The 24,189-nt window shown below is 36.7% G+C and overlaps 2 protein-coding genes across 5 annotated transcripts; one reads left to right on the top strand and one right to left on the bottom strand.

The window, feature by feature from the left end:
- Positions 1-266: 266 nt before the first annotated feature.
- Positions 267-2,123, bottom strand: LOC122567197 (peroxiredoxin-5, mitochondrial-like). Of its 2 annotated transcripts, none has more exons than XM_043725512.1 (5): positions 1,974-2,123; positions 1,442-1,543; positions 1,156-1,290; positions 702-833; positions 267-621 (listed from the first exon to the last, which is right to left on the bottom strand). In XM_043725512.1, exons 2-5 carry the CDS (start codon positions 1,541-1,543, stop codon positions 430-432), a joined length of 561 nt encoding a protein of 186 aa, XP_043581447.1. In that variant the 5' UTR covers positions 1,974-2,123; the 3' UTR covers positions 267-429. The 2 variants fall into 2 exon arrangements, with proteins under 2 accessions (XP_043581447.1, XP_043581446.1); XM_043725511.1 differs by lacking the exon at positions 1,974-2,123 and adding an exon at positions 1,742-1,789.
- A 14,634-nt stretch (positions 2,124-16,757) lies between these two features.
- On the top strand, positions 16,758-22,850 carry LOC122566546. Of its 3 annotated transcripts, XM_043723966.1 has the most exons (5): positions 18,161-18,201; positions 18,335-18,644; positions 18,741-19,263; positions 20,939-21,244; positions 21,671-22,850. In XM_043723966.1, exons 3-5 carry the CDS (start codon positions 18,742-18,744, stop codon positions 22,070-22,072), a joined length of 1,230 nt encoding a protein of 409 aa, XP_043579901.1. In that variant the 5' UTR covers positions 18,161-18,201; positions 18,335-18,644; position 18,741; the 3' UTR covers positions 22,073-22,850. The 3 variants fall into 3 exon arrangements, with proteins under 3 accessions (XP_043579898.1, XP_043579901.1, XP_043579900.1); XM_043723963.1 differs by lacking the exons at positions 18,161-18,201; positions 18,335-18,644 and adding an exon at positions 16,758-16,998; XM_043723965.1 differs by lacking the exon at positions 18,335-18,644.
- The last annotated feature ends 1,339 nt before the right edge of the window (positions 22,851-24,189 follow it).

The following is a 24,189-nucleotide window of genomic DNA, read 5'->3' as shown; positions in this document are numbered from 1 at the left end:
AACTTTCTGTTATTAATATATAATTAATTAATTACAAATTATGTATAATATATATATTTATATTCTAATGTAGGTATAATAGTTCTTAGTATTATAAGATTAAGTAAATATTTTAATTATAATTTTATGTATACATATCGAGTGAAATTATTTTTTCTTGTTTTGTTATACAAGCAAAAATATGAAATAAATATAAACAATAATATTTAAGAATCAGAAGTACATATTTGAAATAATGAACATGAAATAAAGTATATTACATAAAATTAAGGCACACGGAATAATTTATTTGACACATTATAATTCTGGGTAACGAATAATCATTTTATTATATACGTACATAAATAGCAGAATTTATAAATTGACCAAAGCATCTGCTTATAATTTACTAAATAATGAACTGCTACGTAATATTTAATAGCATATTTTCTAAAGTTTAATATTTTCAGCCAAGGAACAAGAAAGACCTGTATTATCAGGCTCAACATTCAACTCCTTAACTACTCCATCTTCAAGGAGCATAGAATATCGTTTACTTCTTTTTCCACCCAGTACTGGTAAATCTACTGACAGTTCCATCGCATCTGTAAATTGGGCTGCTGGATCTGCCAGCATACGTACCTGTACGAGAAAGTATAAAATTTACTGATAAAAATGGTGTTACATACAAAATATAAAAAATAAATAAAATATAATCTTACTTTTCCTTCTGCTCCGTGTTCTTTACCCCATGCTGCCATTACAAATGGATCATTTACAGAAATACAAAAAATTTCTGCAATTCCTTTAGATTTTAATTCGTTAGCTTTCTGTATATAACCAGGAAGATGTGTCTAAAATAATATCAAATTTTTAAATATAATATCCACCGTACTATTTCTTTTAAATACAAAGGTAAATGCTTTTACTATAGAAATAATTTTGTTTTATATACATAGAATATAACTTTCTTATAATTAAAAAAAAATTAGTTTTACTATCTTAATACTCAATAAATATTAACATACTTATAACATTTACTACATAACATTAACTTAATATGATTTGTTCCTTTATTTATTCAGTTATATTTATATCTATTTTAAATATAGTTATTAGGATAGTTATTAATACATTGAATACAGTAAATTTTTGAATAGACATGAAAATATATACCTTGGAACATCCTGGTGTGAAAGCTCCTGGCACTCCAAAAATTATAATTTTTTTCCCATTTGCAATTTTAGCAAGATTCACTTTATTTACAGGAGTGTCTTCAAAAAGATCAATTGTGGGTAGTTTTTGTCCTGCCTATATAAGCACATCAACATATATGTATAATTCATTTTTACAAAAAGAATTATAGTATTTTAATATATTTATACATCAATTACAATAATTGTAGTGATAATACCATGTAGTTTATGTAATTATTCTTTAAAACTAACGAAACAAAACTTACAGCGATAACCATGTTTTGAGATGATACTCGAAATTGTCGTATGATATAACCAAGTGACAGTCGTTCATTGACGGAAATTACGCGACTTATAAGTGGGTTCATCTGTATATATAATTGATAACGTTGTAAGTAAATCAAATAATCGACTATTTGTAATATAATGAAGTTGTAAAAGAATTTCTTTAATTGGAACACGGTTGACTATGGATTGAATGAACGTACGGAATTGCGCAACCTTCCCGGCTCATTACATAAATATAATTATTTTCTTTTGCTATATATTTTTATTTTAATACTCATCTCGTTTACGTAGTAAAAATTAATCAATAACATTGCCACGTATTAGATATTTTGATAATAATTTATCATTTTAGACAACGATCGATAATTAGCCAACGTTCCAACTCCCTGATTGAATCAGTAATATGTACACAAACTTATCAAAATTTTATGATTTTTATCAGACTTAATATCAAAAAACCACAAATAAGATATACATATATATAAATTATATGAAATTTTTGATTATTACTTTTCATGTGTTTAAAATTCAAATGTTTCCGCATTAAAACTTATTGAATATTTAAATTTGTAGAGACATTTCCCCAATGGTCCATCAGAGGGCCATAGGCTTTGACTTTACGCAAGAACTTTTCTCTAAACTCCAACTCAGAGAGCTTTCTATGAATATACGTTCCAAACGTGTCATAACAGAAAAGAATTGATAGCGCTTGTAATTATAAAATTGATTGTTCTCGGACTAATACTGCCATCGCGTGGCCAAGTCCTGATGTCGAGGCTACTATGATAACCAATCTAAAAAACACAACTACCGACCGATGTTAAGAGCGTTAGTCCCGTCTGCGGAAGTTTTATGACTTGTACGATATGACTGTGATTCAGCGTACGAATATGAGCAATAAATGAGCATTTGAGGCCATATATAAATATATATATATATATATGCTCAATTGCAACGCCAATAAAGAAGAATAATATATCTTAGTACGTTATTTCTGTATGTTTCAGAATATATTTCGGCTAGTTTAGGGAAGAAACATTACGATATTACGAGAGGACTTGTAAAAGAACTGTAGAGAACTTGTACATACTGAACGAGATTGCTCGTTTTTGAAACCGTCGAATATATTTAAAATAATAAATTAGTATACAGGAGATATTCGCTGAGACGCTCGTCCCGTGTATAAGTCGTAAAATAGGATAATGACTCGTTAATTAGATCGATAATTCGTTGATAACTGGTTGATAACTGATCGACAACTGACTGTAACTCTTTCTTACAATCGCGTCTGCTTATTTATACTGGTCGGGGGAGAGACGGAAAATTCAAATTCGTCTTTGTTCGACGGTTGCATATAGCGGCGACATTATTTTGCTCGGAGTTTATTTATTCTTACATTGCGTGTATCCTAACGATCTTGATACTCCGAGGCAAAATAACAACATGTCTCCAATTGTCCTCTAACTCATGTGCCGCTACATCACCCCCTACCAGTGATAACGTTTTTTATGTTATATTTACAATAGGTTTTCTTTGCTGTGCATACGGTCGTACGACTTCGCTCGTCGTTTTCGAGTGCGGTTGCGAGAGAGTTCGGTATCTGCGGGTTTGTCGTTTCGATGCGAGGTAAAGCACCGTCCGCTTGTTGTCAAACCCGTGCAGATGTTGCGCGACGTCTTCGATATGCGGCGGTGGATATCTGTCGGTACGATGCAGGCGTTCAACACACGGTCGCCGCGATGTCGTAGGCCTCCGTTCTTCTTTGGTATGACGTGCAGAGATGATGCCCATGGACTTTTTACTGGGCGCATCACTCCTTGCTCCGTCATCGTCTCAAATCTCGCCTTCAACTGCTTGCGGAGGCGAGGCGTCGAGGTTCGTTGAAGACGGAAGGGCCTGGCGTGGTTTTCGATATGAAGTAGCGCACTGTGTCGTATTTTGTCGCTACCGAACGAGTGGACGAGTCGCGTCCGAGAATTCGACGAGAAATCGCTGATACGTCGACTCACCGACGATTGCTTTGCTCGATACAGCCTCTGTCGTGTCCTTGTATCGTGTTGTCGATAGGTTGCTGGTCTTGTCGCTGTGCTGTCGATTTCGAGGGTCGACCAGTAACCCGTAGTGGCCTAAGAAGTCCACGCCGATGAAAGGCGTGCTAACGTCCGTTTCGCGATAGTCGATCCCGTTTCCGATTTCAGGTGCCTGGAGAACGGAACTTCTTCGCGCGGTCCTGGAACGTCACGTGGAAGTAGCAGAGGCCGGGCTGTTGCGATTCGGGTGCTTCCGGCTTCCGGGTGCCTTCCGTGGATGTTATCGGCCACCTTCATCAGGACGTTCGTTTCCGTTATTCTCAGCGCAGTTAGTACATGTTGAGTATTCGCTGGGAGGTGTTTCTTCCAGGTCGCCAGCACTAAGTCGTCGAAGGCTGACGAGGGGGCAAAATCCGTATAGAATTGAGACGGCGTTCTATCGCCCATTTCTTCCTTCTCGAACTCCCAGTGCAGACTTGAACCGTTTGAGTCTGCGAATTCTGTACGAAGTTGTCTGTTGCTACTCGTCATTGTAAATGTTCACTTTTCGCACGTCGGTGTCACCAATGTAGAGGATTGTTTGGTCGTGCTCAACTCACGTCGGAGTTACCAATTTGTAGAGGTTTATGTGTAAAGGATGATTGGTCGGTGAGGTTTAACGATGAGATAATTCGTTGTATTGGATCGTCGTATCAGCTGGTCTTTGTTCGACGGTTTGCTTGTTTTGCTCGGAGTTTATTTATTCTTACATTACGTGTTTCCTAACGATCTTGATACTCCGAGGCAAAACAACAACATGATTTGGATTGTCCACTAACTAACGTGCCGCTACAAAACAGGCAACAACGATACTTTGTCAGCAGACAAGTTACCACGAAGTTTGAGGATCACTGCACGTCTTTTTTTTTATTTAATACTTTATATTCACAATTTGTCCAATTCCGACATTTGGTAGAATTTTTTAGCCGTTTGATTATCATGTGGGTGGCTACTCCCAGCGGGATACCATCTTCGTGTTTGTTAGGTTATATCCATTGTGAATCAATGCATGTGATCTGAAAATCTTCGGAAAGAAACAGTTGGTAAAAAGGTATTATATCGATTATAATAACGTATAAGTAACGTATGACTTGAGATTTTACTTTTTAATCGAGACAGGTGTGTATCTATCAGAAAACAGCAGCAGAGAATTAACCTATAACCGTTTCACCATAATAGTTACGGATTACATAGTAGATTATAATTATACAACATTTATAAATACTCGTAGGTAGAATTGCAGAGGTAAACGCACTTGTTACGATGAAAAGAAAGTCGCGAGCTGTACATCGGGATAACTGGTAGGCGATTTGAAGGAGCATAGGCGAGCAAGTACGTGCAAGTAATCGAAGAAATCAGCGCGAGTCTATCGGTATGGTAACGTGAGCCGAACTTGAAAAGGGTGAGAGGAGTGGAAGAATTGGAAAGAGAATTACTTTGAGTTTACGGAGAGCATGGAGTATACAGCATAGAGGTTGTAATCGAATACGACAGTGCTAGGTGGAACTATACACGCACGTCCGGGTCATTAAAAGCGGTCCTTCTGAACCCTACAGACACCGCCATCACAATGCATTGCACTGGGAATAATATGCTCTATTTACAAATTAAAATATCAGATTTCAAAATATTCCACGTGGTATTTAATCAATATTGGCTCCATCTGCGTCTTGCTCGGGCTTTGTGTCGGCCTATTTTTTTTTTTGCGACCGTTGTAATAGATTTTCCGATCCGAAGGTTAATAGGACGTGTTTCAATGATTATTTAAGGACCACGAACAATTGGTATAATTTGAGATTTCATAGAAAGAAAAGTATCCGAAAGATGTAGGTAGATATACGTATGAGTAATTTTTCATATCGGCCTAGAGAATTAGTTTCAACTTCGAGAAACATGAGATCACCTGGTATAATCGTAATTGCGTTGTGTTTTAAGTATGAATGAATAATTAGGCGTAATTATGTATCATAAACGCGGAGAAACGTATAGTAGTACGAAGGAATTCAAAGTTGTAACATAGAGTTCATAAAAGTTATAATACATGGGAAATATTGCAAGCATTTTTTCAGCAAGAGACGATTTATTTTGCGAAAAAAATCTACTAAGGTTTTTACAGTAAAAAAAAACGTCGTAAATTCCAGCAGCACTTTTTAAAAAGTTGTTTGCATGCGTATTCTTAAGGAGCAAAAAGCGTTACTTGGAGAAAAAAGGAAGTTGAAAAGTCAGCTTCCCAAACAACGAATTTTTTTAAGTTTCTGGCAGAACCGTTTGTTTTCGAGAAAACATTGAATTTAATGTTTGAAACGTTTGTATCGTCGCGTATATTTTTTACATGATAGATGAACAAATTTTGCTGACGGCAAGGTTCCTGTTTTATCTTCTTTCTTGAAGCGACCAAGCATAAAAAGTTACCACTGTAAATTATTTCTCCGCTGCTTTTTTAACGGTTCCTTCTAACGGCAAAAAACTAGTTCCACTATTCTTTTCGAAGTAACGGAAAAAACTGTACCACTTTTAGCCAGTAAGATTGACGAAAAATTTTTACGACTGATTCTAAAAGAATGATAAAAAAAACAGTCGAGACTTTTCTTTCTTTACGACACTCCTTTCTATCGCGACACTTTTCGAACTAAAAATCCTTTTTACGGAAAGTAAATTTAACAGTACCGTTTTACCAGACACATCCTGCGTTCCTCCATTTATGTATATACGTGTACGATCGGGAGCAAAAATATCGCTAGGATTTTTAAAACGGAATAGCTGCTTTTTAAAATTGAACCAAACAACTTGAATTTTTTGTTTGAGAATCACCAGGACCAATTTACCTGGTGACGCGTAAAAAATTTTCGGAAATACTGCGGTTGGTCGGAATCGCGAAGAATAATGGTAATGGTAATTTTTTACAAGCTTTTTATCCTTCTTCTTTCAGGCTTCTAATGAAAATTTAAGCAGTAAATTTCCACGAAATCTATCGATGCGGAAACAAGGGAAATGCAATTCTTTCAAAAACTCTTTACGCGTCATCGGAACAATTCAAATCGTTTGGTTGAATTTAAAAAAGAATTAATTCTGTTTTAAAGCGTGTGCCGGTACTTTTGTTCGCCACCGTGTGTCCCCTCGTGATATTTTAATATCACGTAACCGTAGATTTTTAGCAACGGATAAAGAGAGAAAGAGAAATCGCAATATTCTTAATAATCTTTCGCGACGACAATTAAAAAGAAAAAAGAAAGTAGACGAATAAGAAATATACACAGCGTGGAAATTTTCTGTTTCGCGATTGGGGCGCGGATTACAGGGCGTCATGTAGAAACCGATACTCCACGCTCCATTGTCGTTTTGTAGAGGTACACAATATAAACGCAGACAGCCAGATTCTCGTTAAGTATGGCCTGAAGGCTCTAATTAAAATAACAAACGGAAAATTTGCGAGTTTCCATCATTTATGGAAAGTTCTGTTTCCAGTGTACTCCCACCGGCGCGCTTTGCTACAGGCAAACGACCCCCCACGGAAATAGCGGTGCCGCTTTGGTTCTAGTGTCTGTATATAAATGTTTCCATATTATTTCGTAGAATTACCTCGACGTAAGAGACATCGATATTCCGTTCTTACGTGAAGTGCCTATAAAACGTTGACGACGCACAACGAATGTAAATGCAGCTGGCGTAAATAAAGGAGAAGAGGAGAGATGAAAAATTCGTAAACGAAGGGCAATAGGAAAAAGGGGCGGAGAAGCGGATTCTCCGTACCGTTTCGTGTAGAGGAATATAAATAAAGTCGATGAAAGGAAGTGTAGGAAGGGGCGAGTGAAAAATTACGAAGGCGGATTAGAGAAATAAGAAAGAAATTTATATTCGGAGAAACTGAAAATAATAATAAAGAGAAAATAAAGTTTGTAGGGAAGACAAAGAGACGGGAAGGAGGGACGAGGGAATAGGGAAGGGAGTAACCGCGAAGAGGAGTTGGCGTTTTCATCGAAAAGGAAGGTTAGTTCCAGCGTCTCGTTACAGCGGTTGGTTGCTGAAAGCGTGGATGACGCGGAGGTGGCGTGAGGCAGGCGGCGGGTGAAAATTCCCGGAGGGTGAAGCGGTCCTGCCGTGTTTTTCGCCGATTGAATCAATTAAAGAGGAAAAACTCCCGGGGTAAAATATTCGAGACGTGTCCTTTCAGTCTTGTACCGCGAATACGTGCGTGCTCGTATGTCCGTACCAATCGAGACGCCGACATGATGGTTCGCCTTCGGAATTGCTGGACCTGCTGGACTTTGAACAATTATTTCTTTCTTCCTCTCTCTCCTCCTCTATTTTTCTTCCTCTTTATTTCTCTGTCTGCCTTTCGAGAAAATAAGAGCAACAGTCGGAACGTTGTTTGAAAATGTCGTTACGATTGTATACATAGAATCCGTGACAATACGCGTTCCGCTACGTTCTTCTCTGACAACATTCTAACGTTCATAGTAAACGCCACGATACAATCGTAGATGACCTAAAGCTACGAGATACGACTTAACAATTATTAAGCAGATGAGAAAACCCACTTCTTTATGTAGCTGTGCATTCGCGCATTATCAAGTACTTTTGAATAATCTCTTCAATCTTCCAAGTATACTGTTTATTCGGATTATTATTTGGAAACGTGAAAGAAGAAAACGAGATAACAATAATAATAAATATACAAAGAACAGCTGAAGAAAGCGAACGTGTATTGAACTTGTACAAGTAAATAATGCATTTCGTTAGGTAAAATATACAACGAGCAAGGTGAACGAGATAACAGATATGTAATTTGATAGATTGATCGTTATCATTTACATAAATATGTGATCTAATAGAAGCGCAAATTGAAAAGGAACGAAGGGACAAAAGGAGGGCGTTGTAAGTCAGTGTCAGACAACAGAATTTAATCTCTTAATTACTAAAGAGTAAGTTTGCATGCAGGCGTGCAGCGTGTTAAAGTCGTTGCAAAGATTAGTGGTAACACTACTCTGATAAGTCTTCCATCCGGCTTGTTTGTTAAATAATATCATCGCTACTCGGATACAAGATTGCGAAAGTATCTCTTATTTCATCTGCGTACATGCGATTCTGCTTAAATACCGGTCCATCTACGACACGGATACAACAGCAGATGTAACAGGAAAGATCTTGAAAATTTCGTAAAATTTACTATCCGATAGCGACGTTCCCTGTCGATTTAAAACGGACTTATTAAACTACAGATGCCACGAAAAATATAAATGTCGATTTTTTTCACTAGTGAACTTATCAAAATTATTTATAAGAATGGAAAGAATTTTTTATTATCGTACCGTAATTACGTACTATACTATTATTACTATACTACAAGCAATTAGGCAATTAGGCCAGCAAGTATCTTTAGTTATATTAATTTCTCTTGATATTACCCTTTATTACCCTACTTGTCTCTACTTTCACATGCGTGTACTTATGTATTAACAAGAGTATATACTGTCGATCGATATAGTTTTGAATAAAATTCTTTTTTTTTTAATAAGAAAAAGCATTATCTTTATTTTGTCTCGACTATTACCGATATCGTTGAATTATATTATATCTGTTTCAATTTTCGAATCGATCTCGAGCATATTATATATTGTGTATAAACAATTGTTCGAATAGAGAATATTCTTTCCATTAATAATAAAGCTATGAATATTTAATATGACAATTTTTATATTTATTACAGAGAAAAAGATTTATTCCTGGTGAAACTTAGCCGTTGAAGTTAGCTCATCGATTATAAACAAATAATTGCTGTATCCGCCTTTCTTTCTACGATCTTTATCATCTTACAGTTAAACACGTACATGGCAGTGCAACGTTCCAACACGACAAAGCTATATTTCTTACTACCAATTTACAGTTGGCGTAATTCTATGATTTCCGGCGTTGATGTAATAACTTAGATACACATTTATATAAGGCATATAACGAAGCTGGCATGAGAAATGTGTCCTCTTTATTGTTAACTCTCGAGGGTGTTACACATGGCACGATCTATCGCGAAATCCTTGTATTTTACGACAGATTTGACATTCGTATCGAAATTTCTGACGACCTGTCATCGACAACCGCATTGTTTCATCGATCCTAAGTGCGCATTGTTAGTAACAATATCGTCCGATTCTGGTTTAGTTTCAGTATCGAGTGCTGTAAAACAGAGAAGGAATTACGAGAACCTATTTCCGATAAATTAAAAGCTACGGTGTCTTCGTCGTTTTTAATTTACTGTGTAGATTTATGGATAAATGATATTGCTTTTTTTTGAAAGAACCTCTTGAAAGTTCTTACAAGCTCGGATAAGAAAGTCGTAGAAGGTGATGTTTATTATTTCCTTCGCAACTCCTACCGATCGCAATTTCTTTATGATTTATTACACGCGTCATTTAGTAGATTAATCCTTTAATTTCTCGAGAAAACTTGTCAGGTCCAATTTCAAAAAAGTTATTTCGTTTCAAAGTCCGAATATTACTGCTAATTTATATACTACTAATTTTGAATAAAAACAAACTTAAAATATAACAATTCCAAAAAGAACCTAACAAAGTACCTAATAAAGAAATACTTCAAACTAAAGGTTTTTTTCTTTTTTACCATTCAGTTCCGATAAAAATGAAGTACAAATTTCTTTCTAAGATCTACAAATCTAAAAAAATTCTTTTCTAAAGATGTTATTCTTAATACGACCGATTGTACGTACAACAAAGAACATGGTAAGGAGCATCCGGCAGTGTTTTGCCTTAGATCGCGCTACAAATACCTTTCATTGTACTTTTATTATCAAAGGTAAAATTGTTGTTTGTTGAGAGTAACATAAAAAAATGTGTTCGTAGTGATATTTGACCGTCTCGTGTGCAAAAATACTGTTAAAACAACGCACTGTTCATAAGGTATCGCGGAGTTAAAGCGTTGACAAAATAAATAACGTTCGATAAATCTAATTGTATATCGTAAGATTTATATACAAGTTCTCCAGTCTATTCGTTGTATCTGTAATAATTTGATAAATGTATGTTTTAGAGAAATTGTTTGTCGTAAGTACAGGTAAGCAAATTTCGGAACAATTACTTGTGACAACCTATGAACGGTCGGAAAGGATCGATTCAGCAGATATTGAAATCGACCGACGGATTCCTAATTGACAGTTTCACGTGATACTGCACTGTTTCAACTTCAACGACGATTTCAACGTTTACTCGCTGCTCTTACAAGTATTTATGAAACTATAAAACCTATCTTTAAAACATTAATTATAAGCCACCCGATATTCAAGTTTAATTTCATCCGTTTCTCTGTCGTAATTCTTATTTTTGTTCTTTTATTAGAATTTGTTTAAAACGCGTGGTAACCTCGTTTAATCTTTTAGCTTCTTGGGATTGGAGGAAATAAGAAATTTTCTCTTTTTTCCTTTTTTTAAACTTTCGCAGAAGATTTTGATTTAAAATAAAATTCGAAGCTTCCGTTTAAAAACAGATGTATTTTAATAAAGATACGGCTGAAATGCTTGATAATTATATGTTTCAAAAAACATCCAGAAATATGATTTTAACGCGATCTTAATTATCTTGATATTAAGTTAGTCCATACATATACGCACGTTGATTTTATTATTTCCAAAAATTATTCAACTTTATTATTCTACGTCTATAAAAATCATGCAAGTTCTACGGCGTCGAATAACTGTAATTTGCTTGTTATTATTTAACGTGATGTGCGACAATTACGTAACAAAATTTAGAACACGTATCCTTGTTAATTTCACAATTGAAACATAACATTTCATATGCACGAGTCTAATATCATCGGTAAAACGATTAGATATGGCATTGTAATGTTTAGTTTTTGTTTACTTGGCATAAAGCACAATGAATACAAATACGAGTCTATTAAAGGGTACCAGAAACCCGCTGAGCTATTCAGTCGTACAGATTACGATCGTGATTTTACTCCCGTTTATTATGTAATACGTATACTTAACTCCCTATGCGCAAGTGTCGAAGGGATGGAAAGGTTCCTGTCGAGAATATTACACATGTGCCACGTACATTAAAATCTTACGTTTCGTCGTTACATTTTTTTTCTTTTTTTTTTCCCCATATAATTTTCATCCTCTAATATGAAAATATTCGAAGCTCGTGATTTCGTGCAAAAGGTTTCGCGTTATCTGGCGTTATTTTGGTGACAGCGGTATTAACTTTGACGAGTTTTCTGATTGATGTAGATAAAGAGAATTGTCCCGATGGCCTTGTTGTTCGTACGAAAGCTAATTTTAGCGAGTGAGCTAAACCCCACTATTCTCTATTACAGATAGTTGACAAGATACGTTGTAGGAGATTGTGTCGTACAACGTATCTCGATAAAAGATATTCAAATTGCGTATCAATTAACATATTTCTCGTCAGAGCCTACCAAGAGAGAGTTACGCGGGAAAAGGTTAAAAAGAAGAATTAAAAATTCTTTCCATAATTCTTTCCATTCGACCGTGGTGACTTTGGAACGTATCGAGCCAGATCCATACAGTTAGTATGCGAAAATTAGTCGACGACATATTTATTATGGCACTTTACTCTGTTACGCGAGCAACGGTATCATGGAAAACATGGATCGACAATCGCGAATTCGTTTGACACGACGACTAGGAATTTTTGATAGAAACCGAGGGTGGTCATTTCGAGCATCTTCTACGAAGCTAAAAGTGTCGCGGATTATCATAACGCGAGAGTTATGGCTGTAACTTTGAAACAAGATCGAGCGAAGCACATGGCTGTATGAATCTTCTCCTTTTTCGTTTTCGCGTTTCCTGTCCGCTTCTGAAGTGGATCATGGAACACATTATGGAACATCTTGTATATATGGAAATTTAAAGCGCGTATAAATGAAAATAGAACGTTGATCTTGATAAACATGTAGAGACGAGCGAAATCCGTGGCTTGTACCCCTTCTCGTATACAATGACTACTCTATTCCATCTTGAGCTATGAAAGTATAATATTCTAAACCGTGATTATGTTTGAGTAATCGTTATACGATATTGATATGTTGAAGTTTTACGTTCGTAACGGTTAGTAGAAAGTCCGTGCAATATAACGCGATGAATAGTTTGCCGACAAGGATCGCGATTCAGTCACAATTTACAATGTTACTGGGTAGTTGTGGGAAATTTTCACAGGAAACAACGGTTGTTTCCAAACGAAATTAATGGGACAATAGTTAACGGGTACGGTAAACAGGGAACTTCTTGGTTTCGTTTTACGATCATTTATACGCAAACACAACGACCACCATTTCTCAAAGGAAGTACAGGTTCAATAAATTCTATGTTGATCTTGTTTCTTCCCAGGCTTATGGACAGGTTAGGCTCGTTCCTTTTCGAGAAAGTTTTAAGGTGAAAGTCCTTCGTTTTACCATTTACCGTCCTTGGTCGTACTTCCTTTTGTCGAAACGTTTACAGCAATCGTTAAATTTTATTACGCGGGTGTACGCAATTGGTCAAAACTCGTTGAAAATTTTCGTGGTAACCTAATGAGTTTTGCGAAAAAGATTACCGAAATAAATCTCGTTTACGAGAGATCTCTGTCATAATCCTGATATGCTACCTCTTCTTGGACGTGACGTGTTCGGAGAAACAAGGACGAAATTAATTAGTAGGCTAAATGTTCGACTTAACGTTAATAGCTTTGCGTAGATACAATTTGATAAGAGAGAAAAAGGCTATCTTGATATTCCTTTAAATTTTATCATGTTATGACACACGAAAGGCATAATGAGCGGTGCTGGACGACGTAGGGGGGTGACGATTTTCTATGGTATCATTGGTGGTCCATGCATATGTAAAGATTCTTCGAAAGGGTTTCTTCTGTGGCACACTGGCTCCAGTGATACAAAAGGGGCTTCCCTTTCGCGTGTTCCTGCATTTGTTTTATGTAACCGAGTTTATGTCACTCTACCCAGGCATCGTTCGCAATCATCCGGCAGTGTTTTATATAAATTTTTAACTTGATTACACACAAGAAGCTCGGCACATGAGAGGTCTCTCATCGCGCTAGCTGATTGAATAATACAACGCCCTTCGAGCTTCCAAGCTGTATTCAGAGCACACATTTTTTAAGAGTCTAATTAAATTTTTATTTTTCTTTCAAGAATGAATGACATTCTCCTTTGTTGTGCGCTAGATAGATAGATAGATAGATAGAGAAGATCTTCACAAAATTCATTTAATATATTTTCCATTCGATTGTCCAGGATGTTACAGTTTAGCGCGTTATTTACGCAAGTGCACGTAATTCGTTTTTCGTTATTCGAGACAGTTGGATGAAGAAATGTAGCATAAAGTTTCATGAAAAACGTACAAGATTACACGGATGAATGTGATTTTGTCGTTCGAGGCAGAGAACAAAGATCTCACAAAAGGGAAAAAGTACAGGCGTAGCAAGGAAATAAAGGTAAGAGAGGCTGAGGAAGAAGAAGAGAGAATCGAATGGTAGCCTAGATCACGGAGGCAATGCGCGTGGCAAAGTATGCCACATTTCCAAATGGTGTTCCGAATGAACCGGTACGTGTTTAGATCGTTTCTAAGAGGGCACCGTAAATTTTGTGGCCCAGCAGGATCGTAAACTCGAACCGAACCGAACAAACGGTCCTGGCGAGGTAGGGGTGCCACCGAGTCACGGGGGGTAGGACGCGCGCGCGCGCGCGCATGCCATGCCACGCCGCGCCGTGCCATATCGCATCGCACCACGCCAACGGACATCGCGCTGCACTACCTCGTACTGCTTCACAGCATGCCACGGATGCGCATCTTATTCTCTCTTCCATTTTCTTCCTTTCTCTTATTTTCTTCTCTTCGTTCCTGTCCATTGCTTTGCCATTGGTGAAAGTTCGCGTCTTTCTACTCTTTTACTGTATATCGCTATTAGTAGGCGATCGTAATCGATCACACCGGTGAAAACGTTTTTCCTATCAGTTTGGTTCTTTAGCTCTTACTTTGCTTTAGCTCTTACTTTGCTTTAGCTCTTACTTTGCTTTAGCTCTTACTTTGCTTTAGCTCTTTGGGAAAAATGTTATTCGAATAACTGAAAACGGATAAAAATAACGAACGTACTAATATCCAACAGAAGAAATATTCAGTCGAGTGAGACGTTATTTCTATAAGAGAAATTTATTTAAATGAAATAAATTTATAATATGAGGAAGGTATCGTCGTTTCTTCAAATTTCTGTTGGCTACCATATTCGTTCATAGAGGACGATGCGAAATATGTGTACAATAGGTATGAAAACACCTTTGCTGTTAAATGAAACACGATTTCGTTCTGTAAGACTTTCGATTGGCAATTATCTTTTAAGAATGAATGATCTCTCAACGCATGTTTTTCATTTATTATATATGCAAAACTTGAAACGTTCGAGTATCCGCTACGCTACGCTTATCTGTCACTATACTTATAATTTCGTTTCTAGTACGTCGCAAGTGTACTGTATAAAACATGTTTCTTATAGCTATTTTACTTTTTCGCTTTTGCTGATTGTATCATTATTCTTTCAACGTTTAACAAGGTTTAAAAGGTTACATACTATAATAATATACATATTAATGAGAGGGTAAACAAATCGACGCAACGTTTGGAAGAATATAAAAACAAACGTGCGATAGTAAATAAATAAACGACTGATGTAAGTAGGTAGTATATGAAATTAGCTTTTTTCAAGTACGATCCAAGGATAAAATAAAAGAAAATGTTGAAAAAGAATGAAAAATGTTGACTTTCTCGGAAATATACTGCATCCTCAGAGGTTTGCTTCCGATTCGAAATCACAACCGACTAGTGGTTGTTTGAACAAAGTGTAGACGTTCGTAAAAGTAAAAACAAGGTACGAAAAAAGGGAATGAAAAATGATTTATTATTCTTGCAGAGGTTTCCAAATTTTTCGAGGTACATCGAAAAGTTTCCTGGTCTTGGAAATGCGGTAACCGAGGAAACAACTCTTGGCTTACCGCATGTGCCATAAAAGTTTTGGGTTCCCAAAAATTTGATGGAAACGAAGGAAAAAGAAAAATAAAGCGATGGCAAGATGAGAGATACGGTAGCTGTTTTGTGGCCCTCTATAAAAGTTATACGATAGGGCCTGGACGGTTGCAAGGTTTGAAAGATTTGGCACTGTGAATGATTTGTGAGGCAGCTCTGATCGAACGTAACCATAGCTTTTCCTTCGTTTCTTCGCCTTTCCTCAAAAAAAAGTATGCAATAGTTTCCAGAATTAATTCTTCCTCCACCTAAAAATGTGTAAAGGTATAAGAAGAGCGTGTAATGTCAATTTATATAAAATAAAACCAGCTGACATAGGATACGAATTTACGTCACAAGGATACGCAATAAGCGAATATCTAGCTTAAAAGATCGTTATGGTTAAACAAATGGCAATTCGATTGTACAGTGAAGAAACATAAATAAACGTAAAACGTATATTTTTTACAATGGCTAACAATTAAGCGTCAGCGAATTGCTTTTCGGCAACTGATACAATTTCTTTGAGTTGTTTCGATCTACGAATTTGTATGTTCTTCGATTGCGAAAGCTTTTCTCGATACTGTTTCCTCAAGAAGTATTTCACTCTCGTTATTACTTTCCAGATCGCGTTATGCAACGTCCTACTGTACTTTCGTATTAGAACAGATAAAGCGCGACTAAAATCGAATATCAATCACTTATGATCGTTTAAGTATGGCCTTTGCCTTGTTGAGTCATAGAGAATTCTTTTATAAGCATAACTAATTCGTACACTTTTATACAGCGTGAATTAGCAAAACTCTATGTGTACGTACATAATTAACTTCGTACATATTTTCAAGCTCTTGAACCATCCTTGATGATCGTGGGCGATCGGAGAAAAATGGTAGCTCTGTCATATTTGTACAAGTGTCACGTCGGTTCGAGATTATTTCACGTTCCGCACGTAAGGTGAGAGATCGGTACTTCAATTGTGATAGTTAAAGATACAATTATGCAGATATAGTTCAGAGTAAAGATACAGAATGTCTTAATAGAACAGAACAGAACAGAATAGAATGTCGAGTGTTGACTTGGGAGGGATTTTTTATATCAGGTCTTTAGTTCTTGTGGGAGTGGGGGAGAGAGTATCGCTGGATGCCGGTCGCATAAGTATGCAGCTACTGCTTAGTTGCTATTTCGATGGCTATGGTAGGCAAAAATGTAATTATCCTAGCGCTGTATTCCGAGACCCCTGTGACACAAGCACGTAACGTGTACGTATCGTTCGTACGTTGAGCCTATAAGAGATCAAACGCAGAGTGTTGGCAATTATTGTAGTACACGGACGTGAAAGCTGCGTATTAGACAGTCGCTCTTGTGGTTCGGAAATTCCTTTCACTTTGCAACGTCGCTGTCCGGAGGGAATAGTTAAGAAACAAATATTTGGAACGTCGAGGTAATGTAAGGTGTACTTTAAATTCGAAGAAACAAACGATAATCGATGGAAGGTGTTGATTAAACTTTCATTGGTGTTTTTGTGCTTGGTACTTTGTTAACGTTACGAGAACATTTTGCAATTTCATTTCAAAGTGAATAATTCGGTCGAATACCATGTTCCTACATACAAGTTATATGTGTATTTTTATAACAAACGGTGTAAAGTATTTGTTCGAGGAGAATAATTCTATATGAAACAGCAAACATCGAGTGAATGTGTACCGAATGTTTATAAACTTAAGGTAACATCGGACCAAAATACTCGCAGAAAATGAAAAATATACAGTGTAGAAATAACAAGACGAAAGGTTAAAAGTTGCTGTAAGAAGGTTTATGCGAACATAGAAGGAGTGATTGTTCAGCATCGAGCCTGAGTTTCATGTGACTATGTGCTCTTACGTCTGATACGATATTTCATATTCAATAGTTTCTATCGAAAAACTCGACGCGCATTTTATTAAATTTCCGATAGATCTGATTTTTATCGATGTTTGCCACTCCCTGTACGATTAAATAGCCAAGAATCGCCATCGAACTCGACGAGATTCGACGGAAGCTAACAAACTCCGTAAGATTCGATAAAAACTGAAGATACTTGCTACGAACTTTAGCAAAATATTTGCGCGATTATACCAAAGAATTTTATGGCTAAATAACACCCATGACAGAGGTTCGTGGAAGAATTGTAGGTCAGCGAGAGGAATAAACTACTGCTTGAATATGTTTTACTGCTCGCTGTATATGCATTCAAAGCAACCTTTGTCCGCTTCTTAACAGTGTTATTTGATTTCGAAACTCGTCACTGGCATACATCACTGAATTGGAGCTACATGTATATCTCATTTCTCACTGTTAAACATATACACACATACATGCGTTGGCTTACACTCTGTTCCTTTTCGGTATAAAAGTATCAGCTCTCTTCTGCAGCTGTTCAGTTTCTGGGTGATCTGCGCTCTTACAGCGTCTTCTCTTCGTTTGGAATTTTATTTTATTTTTTTTTTTTTTTTTTTTTTTTTTTTTTTTTTTTTTTTTTTTTTTTTTTTTTTTTTTTTTTTTTTTTTTTTTTTTTTTTTTTTTTTTTTTTTTTTTTTTTTTTTTTTTTTTTTTTTTTTTTTTTNTAAGGGACGCTCGATAGGAAGAGTTCTTGATATAACGCCAGGTATGTTGAGTTGTATTTTACAATAAAAAGATAAAAATAGCGAAAAGTGCACTTTAGAATGGTGGATTCGAAGGGTTGGGTACATTTTTACGAAGTTAAATTAAGGATTTTATACGATTATTAATTGTAATAGAGATAGTATGAGATGCCCGAGTCGTGGAAAACATGACGCTTGTGAACGATACGCTTGCAATGATCGTGTCTCTCGTTAAAGAGAAAGGGAGAGTGTAGAGCGTAGAGAAAGGGAACGTTGTATAACGTAGCGTTTCAAAGACGCGCGATGAATGCAATAAATGCAATAAATGCGGCAGGAAGATGATAAAAAGATAAGTAAAGTAAATAAGATCGCGGGAATCTCTTCTAGATATTGTATCAGATACAACGGCAAATATAATTTCAAAAGTATAATAGCGATAAACGCTATTTAGTATTTTACAGAAGAAGTTTAGTATTTTACGTACATTAGATATATATATATATATATATATATATATATATATATATATATATTGTATAATATATTATAGAAATATTTTCAGAATGGAAGTAAGTCATTTGAAAATCGATGAAGCCATCATCGAGAAAGCCCTTCGAAACAAGTTATCGGATGAAACTGTTAGAGTTTTGGAGATTCAGCTAAACTGTATGTCGGAAAAAGGATTAAACTTTCTTAGTGATCTGTATAAAGCACACATCAGATATACAGCTTCTCCTACCAAGAAGAAAGAGGAAACGAAATCGGAAAGATCAATCAGTTTGGTTATTAAAGCCGAACCTCTGAGGGAACTGTCACGCGACATCGTTCGTCAACAAAATCTGTTTTTGATCGAGTTGAAAGTTCTGCGTGACGTTCTACCCAAGATGAAGGAATTTGTTTATCATCAACTCGGTCCAAATTTATTATGCGGTTTTGACAATCCTCGCATTCTCGTTATGGAAAACCTAATAAACAGAGGATTCGCCATGAAGGATCGTCAGAAAGGATTGTCGTTTGAACACTGTCGTTTAGTTATAGAACAACTTGCCAGATTACACGCTGGATCTGTCGCGGTTCTCGAAAAGGTACGGATTGCGCGTTATGTTTTAAGATATATCCGAACGTTGCGTAAAAATTAATCGTAAAGATCACCGTAGCGTGATTCTGCGCATCTGCATCTATGGAGATCTGTACAAAAATGTTCGTGCACAATTCACTTCGGGCATGATTTCCGTGGTCGAAGTTTTCCACATTCGCTGCCGTCACACGAGCGGAGCACGTCTGCGTCCTATTCACGGTGATCCAAGATTCGAAAAACGGTGAGATGAAATACCATTGCGCGCAATTAATTTCGTCTAAGAGACGAGAGCGTGAGAATTGCAAATGCGTTGCCACTTGTTATCGGCGTAAGCAAATAAACGAGGCCTCTTCTATTAAATCTTTCGACTCTTGCGGATTTCTGACAGCCGAAATTCCGTTGTTTTGTCGATCGAGGATAACACTACTCGAGAAACTGTTTCTATTTCTAAATAACGCACGTTTCAAAAAGAGCGGTTCGCGTTGCAGCGAACTATTTTTATGCAAGTCCGACAGTGGTGAATAGGCATGAGAGTAGAAGCTATAATTAACTTGTTCGTCTATACGTCAATTGGTACGGAGTCGACTTTGTTCCTTCGAGACTTTTTATTCTCGATGAGTAGTTTACGACACGATGAATAGAAAGAAATGTGACATTGAGATTATAGCGTTCGAGGGCAAGTTTCCATGAACTTCTTTTTACAAATCTCCACCGATCCGCAGGTGTAGAGTCAGCCTACGGTGTTTCTTATATGTACGTTCTATTTACATCTTTCTACACACATGGAAAACAGTAGAACCTCGTTTATTCTAACTAATGTCGTTACAGTACTATAGTTTACCGACAATGTGCCTGTTATCCGATTCTACTTTATACGTGTGACGTAACGCTGATAGGAATTAACGTTTTCGGCTTAGTATTTAGAAATGTCAGCTCGTTGAACTTACGAGGGAAGCTTCAGACCTGGTTCTCGCGGGTTTCAATGAAATTCGACGTGACGGTAGCTTTATATGCGAAACAAACGTATCTGTAATTTTACGTTCAGACGATCAATCGATTTGCAAGATAAGATAACGTTAAAGATATTTCAATTCTAACGTTGTTCAACTTACGGTATAAAAGGCGAGGAAAGACTTGTTTGTTTATGTTCTCCTTATGTTTTTCTGAAGCTTCTCTTGTTAGTTTTAGCGAAACCTTGTATTCAAACAAACGAATAACAAAATCCAGTTATATGGAGATTGTCTTCGATTATGCGAACAAAGAAACAGCGAGGGAGGGAAGAACCAGCGCGCTCCTACTAAACTTTCAGTTTAAACAAATTAGACTTCTTAAACTTGTTTATCATATTTCACGTGTATTTTAAGTTCTTAAGCCGTGGCGATTAGTATCATCTGTTACGCTAGATCATATTTCTACGTCGGTGTATTCGATCGCTATTTAAAATTACAGGTCTTCGCGTTTATAACTATTTCTGCTAGCTACGTATAAAAATCACCCATCGTTTAACTTCAGGGCGAAGTAACTTTATATTAACTGTCAACAGCAGTAAATCAGTATGTTGTTTTATTACTCTCCTCAGTTATCTATCGTAACTAATGGTTACATCTTTGATAAATTGTTTCTTCCGTATGCTTGAAATCTTGTAAATTTTGAAATGACATTAATTCGAATTAATTTTTCAGGATCCACAGATAATCGAATCTTTTATAGGTACTGGCATCGTATCGACCAAATGTCCGAAAGCCTTTATACGAATGATGGAAGTGAGCCTACTACGAATAGCTAACGAAATACGAAGGTGGTCGAGCGAAAAATATGCGAGTGCGGCGAATAAGCTGGTTAAATTGTCGGAAACTATCGGAACGCGTTGTATTGATGCGTACAATTACGACGCGGATGAATTCTGCGTACTAAATCACGGAGATTGTTGGATAAATAATCTAATGTTTCGAGAAAACGAGAAAGGCCAACCAATCGAAATCTTATTGGTAATACGCGTTCCTTTACATATACAGTGTTTTGTACTTTCTTGTAAAAAAAAAAAAAAAAATGCGGTTCATAGCATAGTTACGACAGAGGCATAAAACATGCAAGAAACGTAATATTGAGAGGTCGCCGATATATTTTATTTTCATCGACTAACGATAAATAAATCTATTATAAAAAAATGTACGAGGAAAAATTAAGGGGGCGACGATGAAAATTTATGTGGCGTTTTATATGATACGTTCGTCTTATCTTGGTCATGGTCAAGTCGGTATAGAAGTTTGGAAAATAAATACGCGTTAATATTTTAGAATAGTCGAAGATAAACGATCTTCTATCGTATGAAAACTAAGCCCTAAGCATCACGTTCCTTATGCCATAGAATTTTTCTTTTCCTTTCTCTGCTTTTACCATGGAGTATTTTCCAGGTCGATTATCAGATGGCTGTTTACACGTCTCCGGTCATCGATCTACTATACTTTTTGAACATTTGTCCAGAATTTGACATAAAGTACGATAACGACGACGATTTTCTGAAACTCTATTTGCATACATTGGAAGAAACTATGAAAAATATCGCTTGCAAGAGACAGCCACCCACCATGGAACAGTTAAAACAAGCAATACATAAAAGAAGAATATACGCTGTCTTTTCTGGAGTAGTGCTTTATTTGCGAATGATGGGAAGTAAGGAGGATACCGAAGATTTCGAGGAATTATTGACCAAGTTGTTAGGTGAAACGAAAATGGACGTTTTTAGAAATCCAGACGCGGTGAAACTAGCGCATAAAATGATCCCAATTATGAACGAAAGAGGTTACTTCGATTAAAATAATTTGTTTTAGCTATTAAGACAAAAGAAGATTATATATTCTCGATCTCATTGGGCCTTATTTTGTAACGTTATTATGCCTATATATATTGTCATTGTATCTTGTAAAATACAGTGTCTCGCGAAAGTATTCGATTACTCATAACGCAATCTTTTATACGAATAGAATATTACGTGTAACATTTTGAAATTTCGTCCGCAATGAGACACGGCTTATTTGTTGCAAACGTACACTTTGCGAAAAATTAGTATACAGCGTGGATAGAAATCTGAAACGTAGATTGAACGACGCATACAAATGCTCTCGTTACATGTTGCAGCTTATTAAGATAGATAAGAACAATAGAATACGCAAGTATCTACTTTGCTACCGCTTCTCACATCTCATAACTTCTATTTACGTTTACAGATTCGCTTCGAGCTTTACCAATATGCGTAGTCGCGATAGTCGCAGGTAGTAGAGATTTCAAAATGTTTGGTACAATAGAGAAATAAAAGATAGGGAATAATTTCTACCGTACATAAGAATAAAACGTGCTATAAAATTCCAACATTCTTACTAAATTAATTCTTTTTTTCATTCTTTCGATCCTGGAATATATCTTCTCTGCGGTATTATGTCAAAAGCAAAGTCAGAAACTTTCGATATATAACGCTGCTCGAATTCGAGTTTATCGAGTTTATCTTCAATATATGGAAGAATCGTAATCTCCAGGAGAATATCGTTGTATGTGGAATTTGTATCGGAGCGATTAAATATACGATATTAAAACATAGACGTGTACGTTATATCGTAGAAATGAAATGCCTAAACGCCTTTAACCGAATATCCATGAAATATCAATTTTCATAGAACCGTTTGAAGGATGAACCGTTTCTTCGAATTAACGATTAAAAGGGTTGAGATAGTAAATCTCGATCAACGAAGAGGCTAATCGCCAGTGTCGATCAAAGTTGTAAAGTCGTGTGGAGACCCAGGGAAGAAAAAATTATACGAACCATTGGACACACTCGATGTACTTTGGAAAAGATTCTTGGAGGGCAGGCGTGCGACCTTGGCGGTCAGCCGGTAGCAATTGATTTATTGTAGGGCAGTAAAGCACTAGGCTAAAAGGTCTCTGAAAGCATCGTCTTGGTAACCTACATCGTGAACAGAGAAATTGTTGTGGCAAGCCTCGATGGGGGGGTGGCCTTTGCCTCGAGCAGGATCTGCACTACCGTGCAAGGAAGTGAAATCCGCGATGGAACAGAAGTCATCTGCACGAGAGAGGTCCTTTTGCGACATTCGTCACTGTTTCTCCCTTTCAGTCTTTTCTTCCTTTAGTCTAGTTGGCCAACGACCTGTCTACCTTTCTTGTTTGCGTTGACCTGAAAAATGTACGTAGTCGACCGAGAGTCGACGGATTCGTAAATCATAGTGGAAAGGCGAATTGGAAAAATTCGGTAGTCGATTTTCGGTTCTCCGCACGAGGTATGAGAAAGTTGGAGCGAAGATGCAGCGCCTAGGGTGAAAATAAGACATAGTAGAAAAACTAGACGCCCGTGAAGTATTCAGGTTATTCGGTCGTCAGTGGCAGAAAATTCCGGTAGCTGGCCGCGATTAGTTCCGAATCGGTTCGGAAATTACGTTACAGTAGGAATTTTGCGTTCTTCGTACTTTCGCGTTTTCCGCTCGATCTCGTACTTTTGGGACAAAAAAGTATCTTACCTCGTAAATACCGTGTGAAAGTTTATTATCGAGCGAATCTTGTCGGGAGTTTCCCTGCTTATCCAAAAAGTAAAATAAATCGCAGAAAAATGATAATTTCGGTAATTGTCTCTTTCTTCGCGAAAAGAACAAGTCGAAAATATGCGATAGACTTTCGTCGTACGATGCTTCGGTTTCGAGAAGATTGCGTTTAGCAATTTGTTAGGGAGGTATACTTTAACCTTCGCTGATTAACGTCTAGCTACGACTAAATCATCAACGTCATTCTACACGCGAAAACACGCGAAAACACGCGAAAACACGCGAAAACACGCGAAATACGTAAAACAAAATTTGTCCAAGATCTTATTTTCGGGGAAATAGAGTTTGAAGTTGTCTAGTTAAGAACTTTATCTTCCTCGAGAAGA

This window comes from Bombus pyrosoma, linkage group LG4, assembly GCF_014825855.1.
Source record: "Bombus pyrosoma isolate SC7728 linkage group LG4, ASM1482585v1, whole genome shotgun sequence".
In the NCBI taxonomy this organism is placed as follows: Eukaryota; Metazoa; Arthropoda; class Insecta; order Hymenoptera; family Apidae; genus Bombus; species Bombus pyrosoma.
The sequence above is the reverse complement of the archived record's forward strand: the minus strand, read 5'-3'. Positions and strand labels throughout refer to the sequence as shown.

Bases quoted from the DNA above. Each gene is read 5' to 3' on its own strand.
- LOC122566546 (XM_043723963.1), top strand. From the start codon at position 18,742: ATGGAAGTAAGTCATTTGAAAATCGATGAAGCCATCATCGAGAAAGCC. The intron at 19,264-20,938 runs GTACGGATTGCG...TTAATTTTTCAG, and splicing joins CTGTCGCGGTTCTCGAAAAG to GATCCACAGATAATCGAATC. The intron at 21,245-21,670 runs GTAATACGCGTT...AGTATTTTCCAG, and splicing joins AACCAATCGAAATCTTATTG to GTCGATTATCAGATGGCTGT.
- LOC122567197 (XM_043725511.1), bottom strand. From the start codon at position 1,774: ATGTTATTGATTAATTTTTACTACGTAAACGAG. The intron at 1,291-1,441 runs GTAAGTTTTGTT...GTGCTTATATAG, and splicing joins CTCAAAACATGGTTATCGCT to GCAGGACAAAAACTACCCAC. The intron at 622-701 runs GTAAGATTATAT...TTTCTCGTACAG, and splicing joins AACACGGAGCAGAAGGAAAA to GTACGTATGCTGGCAGATCC.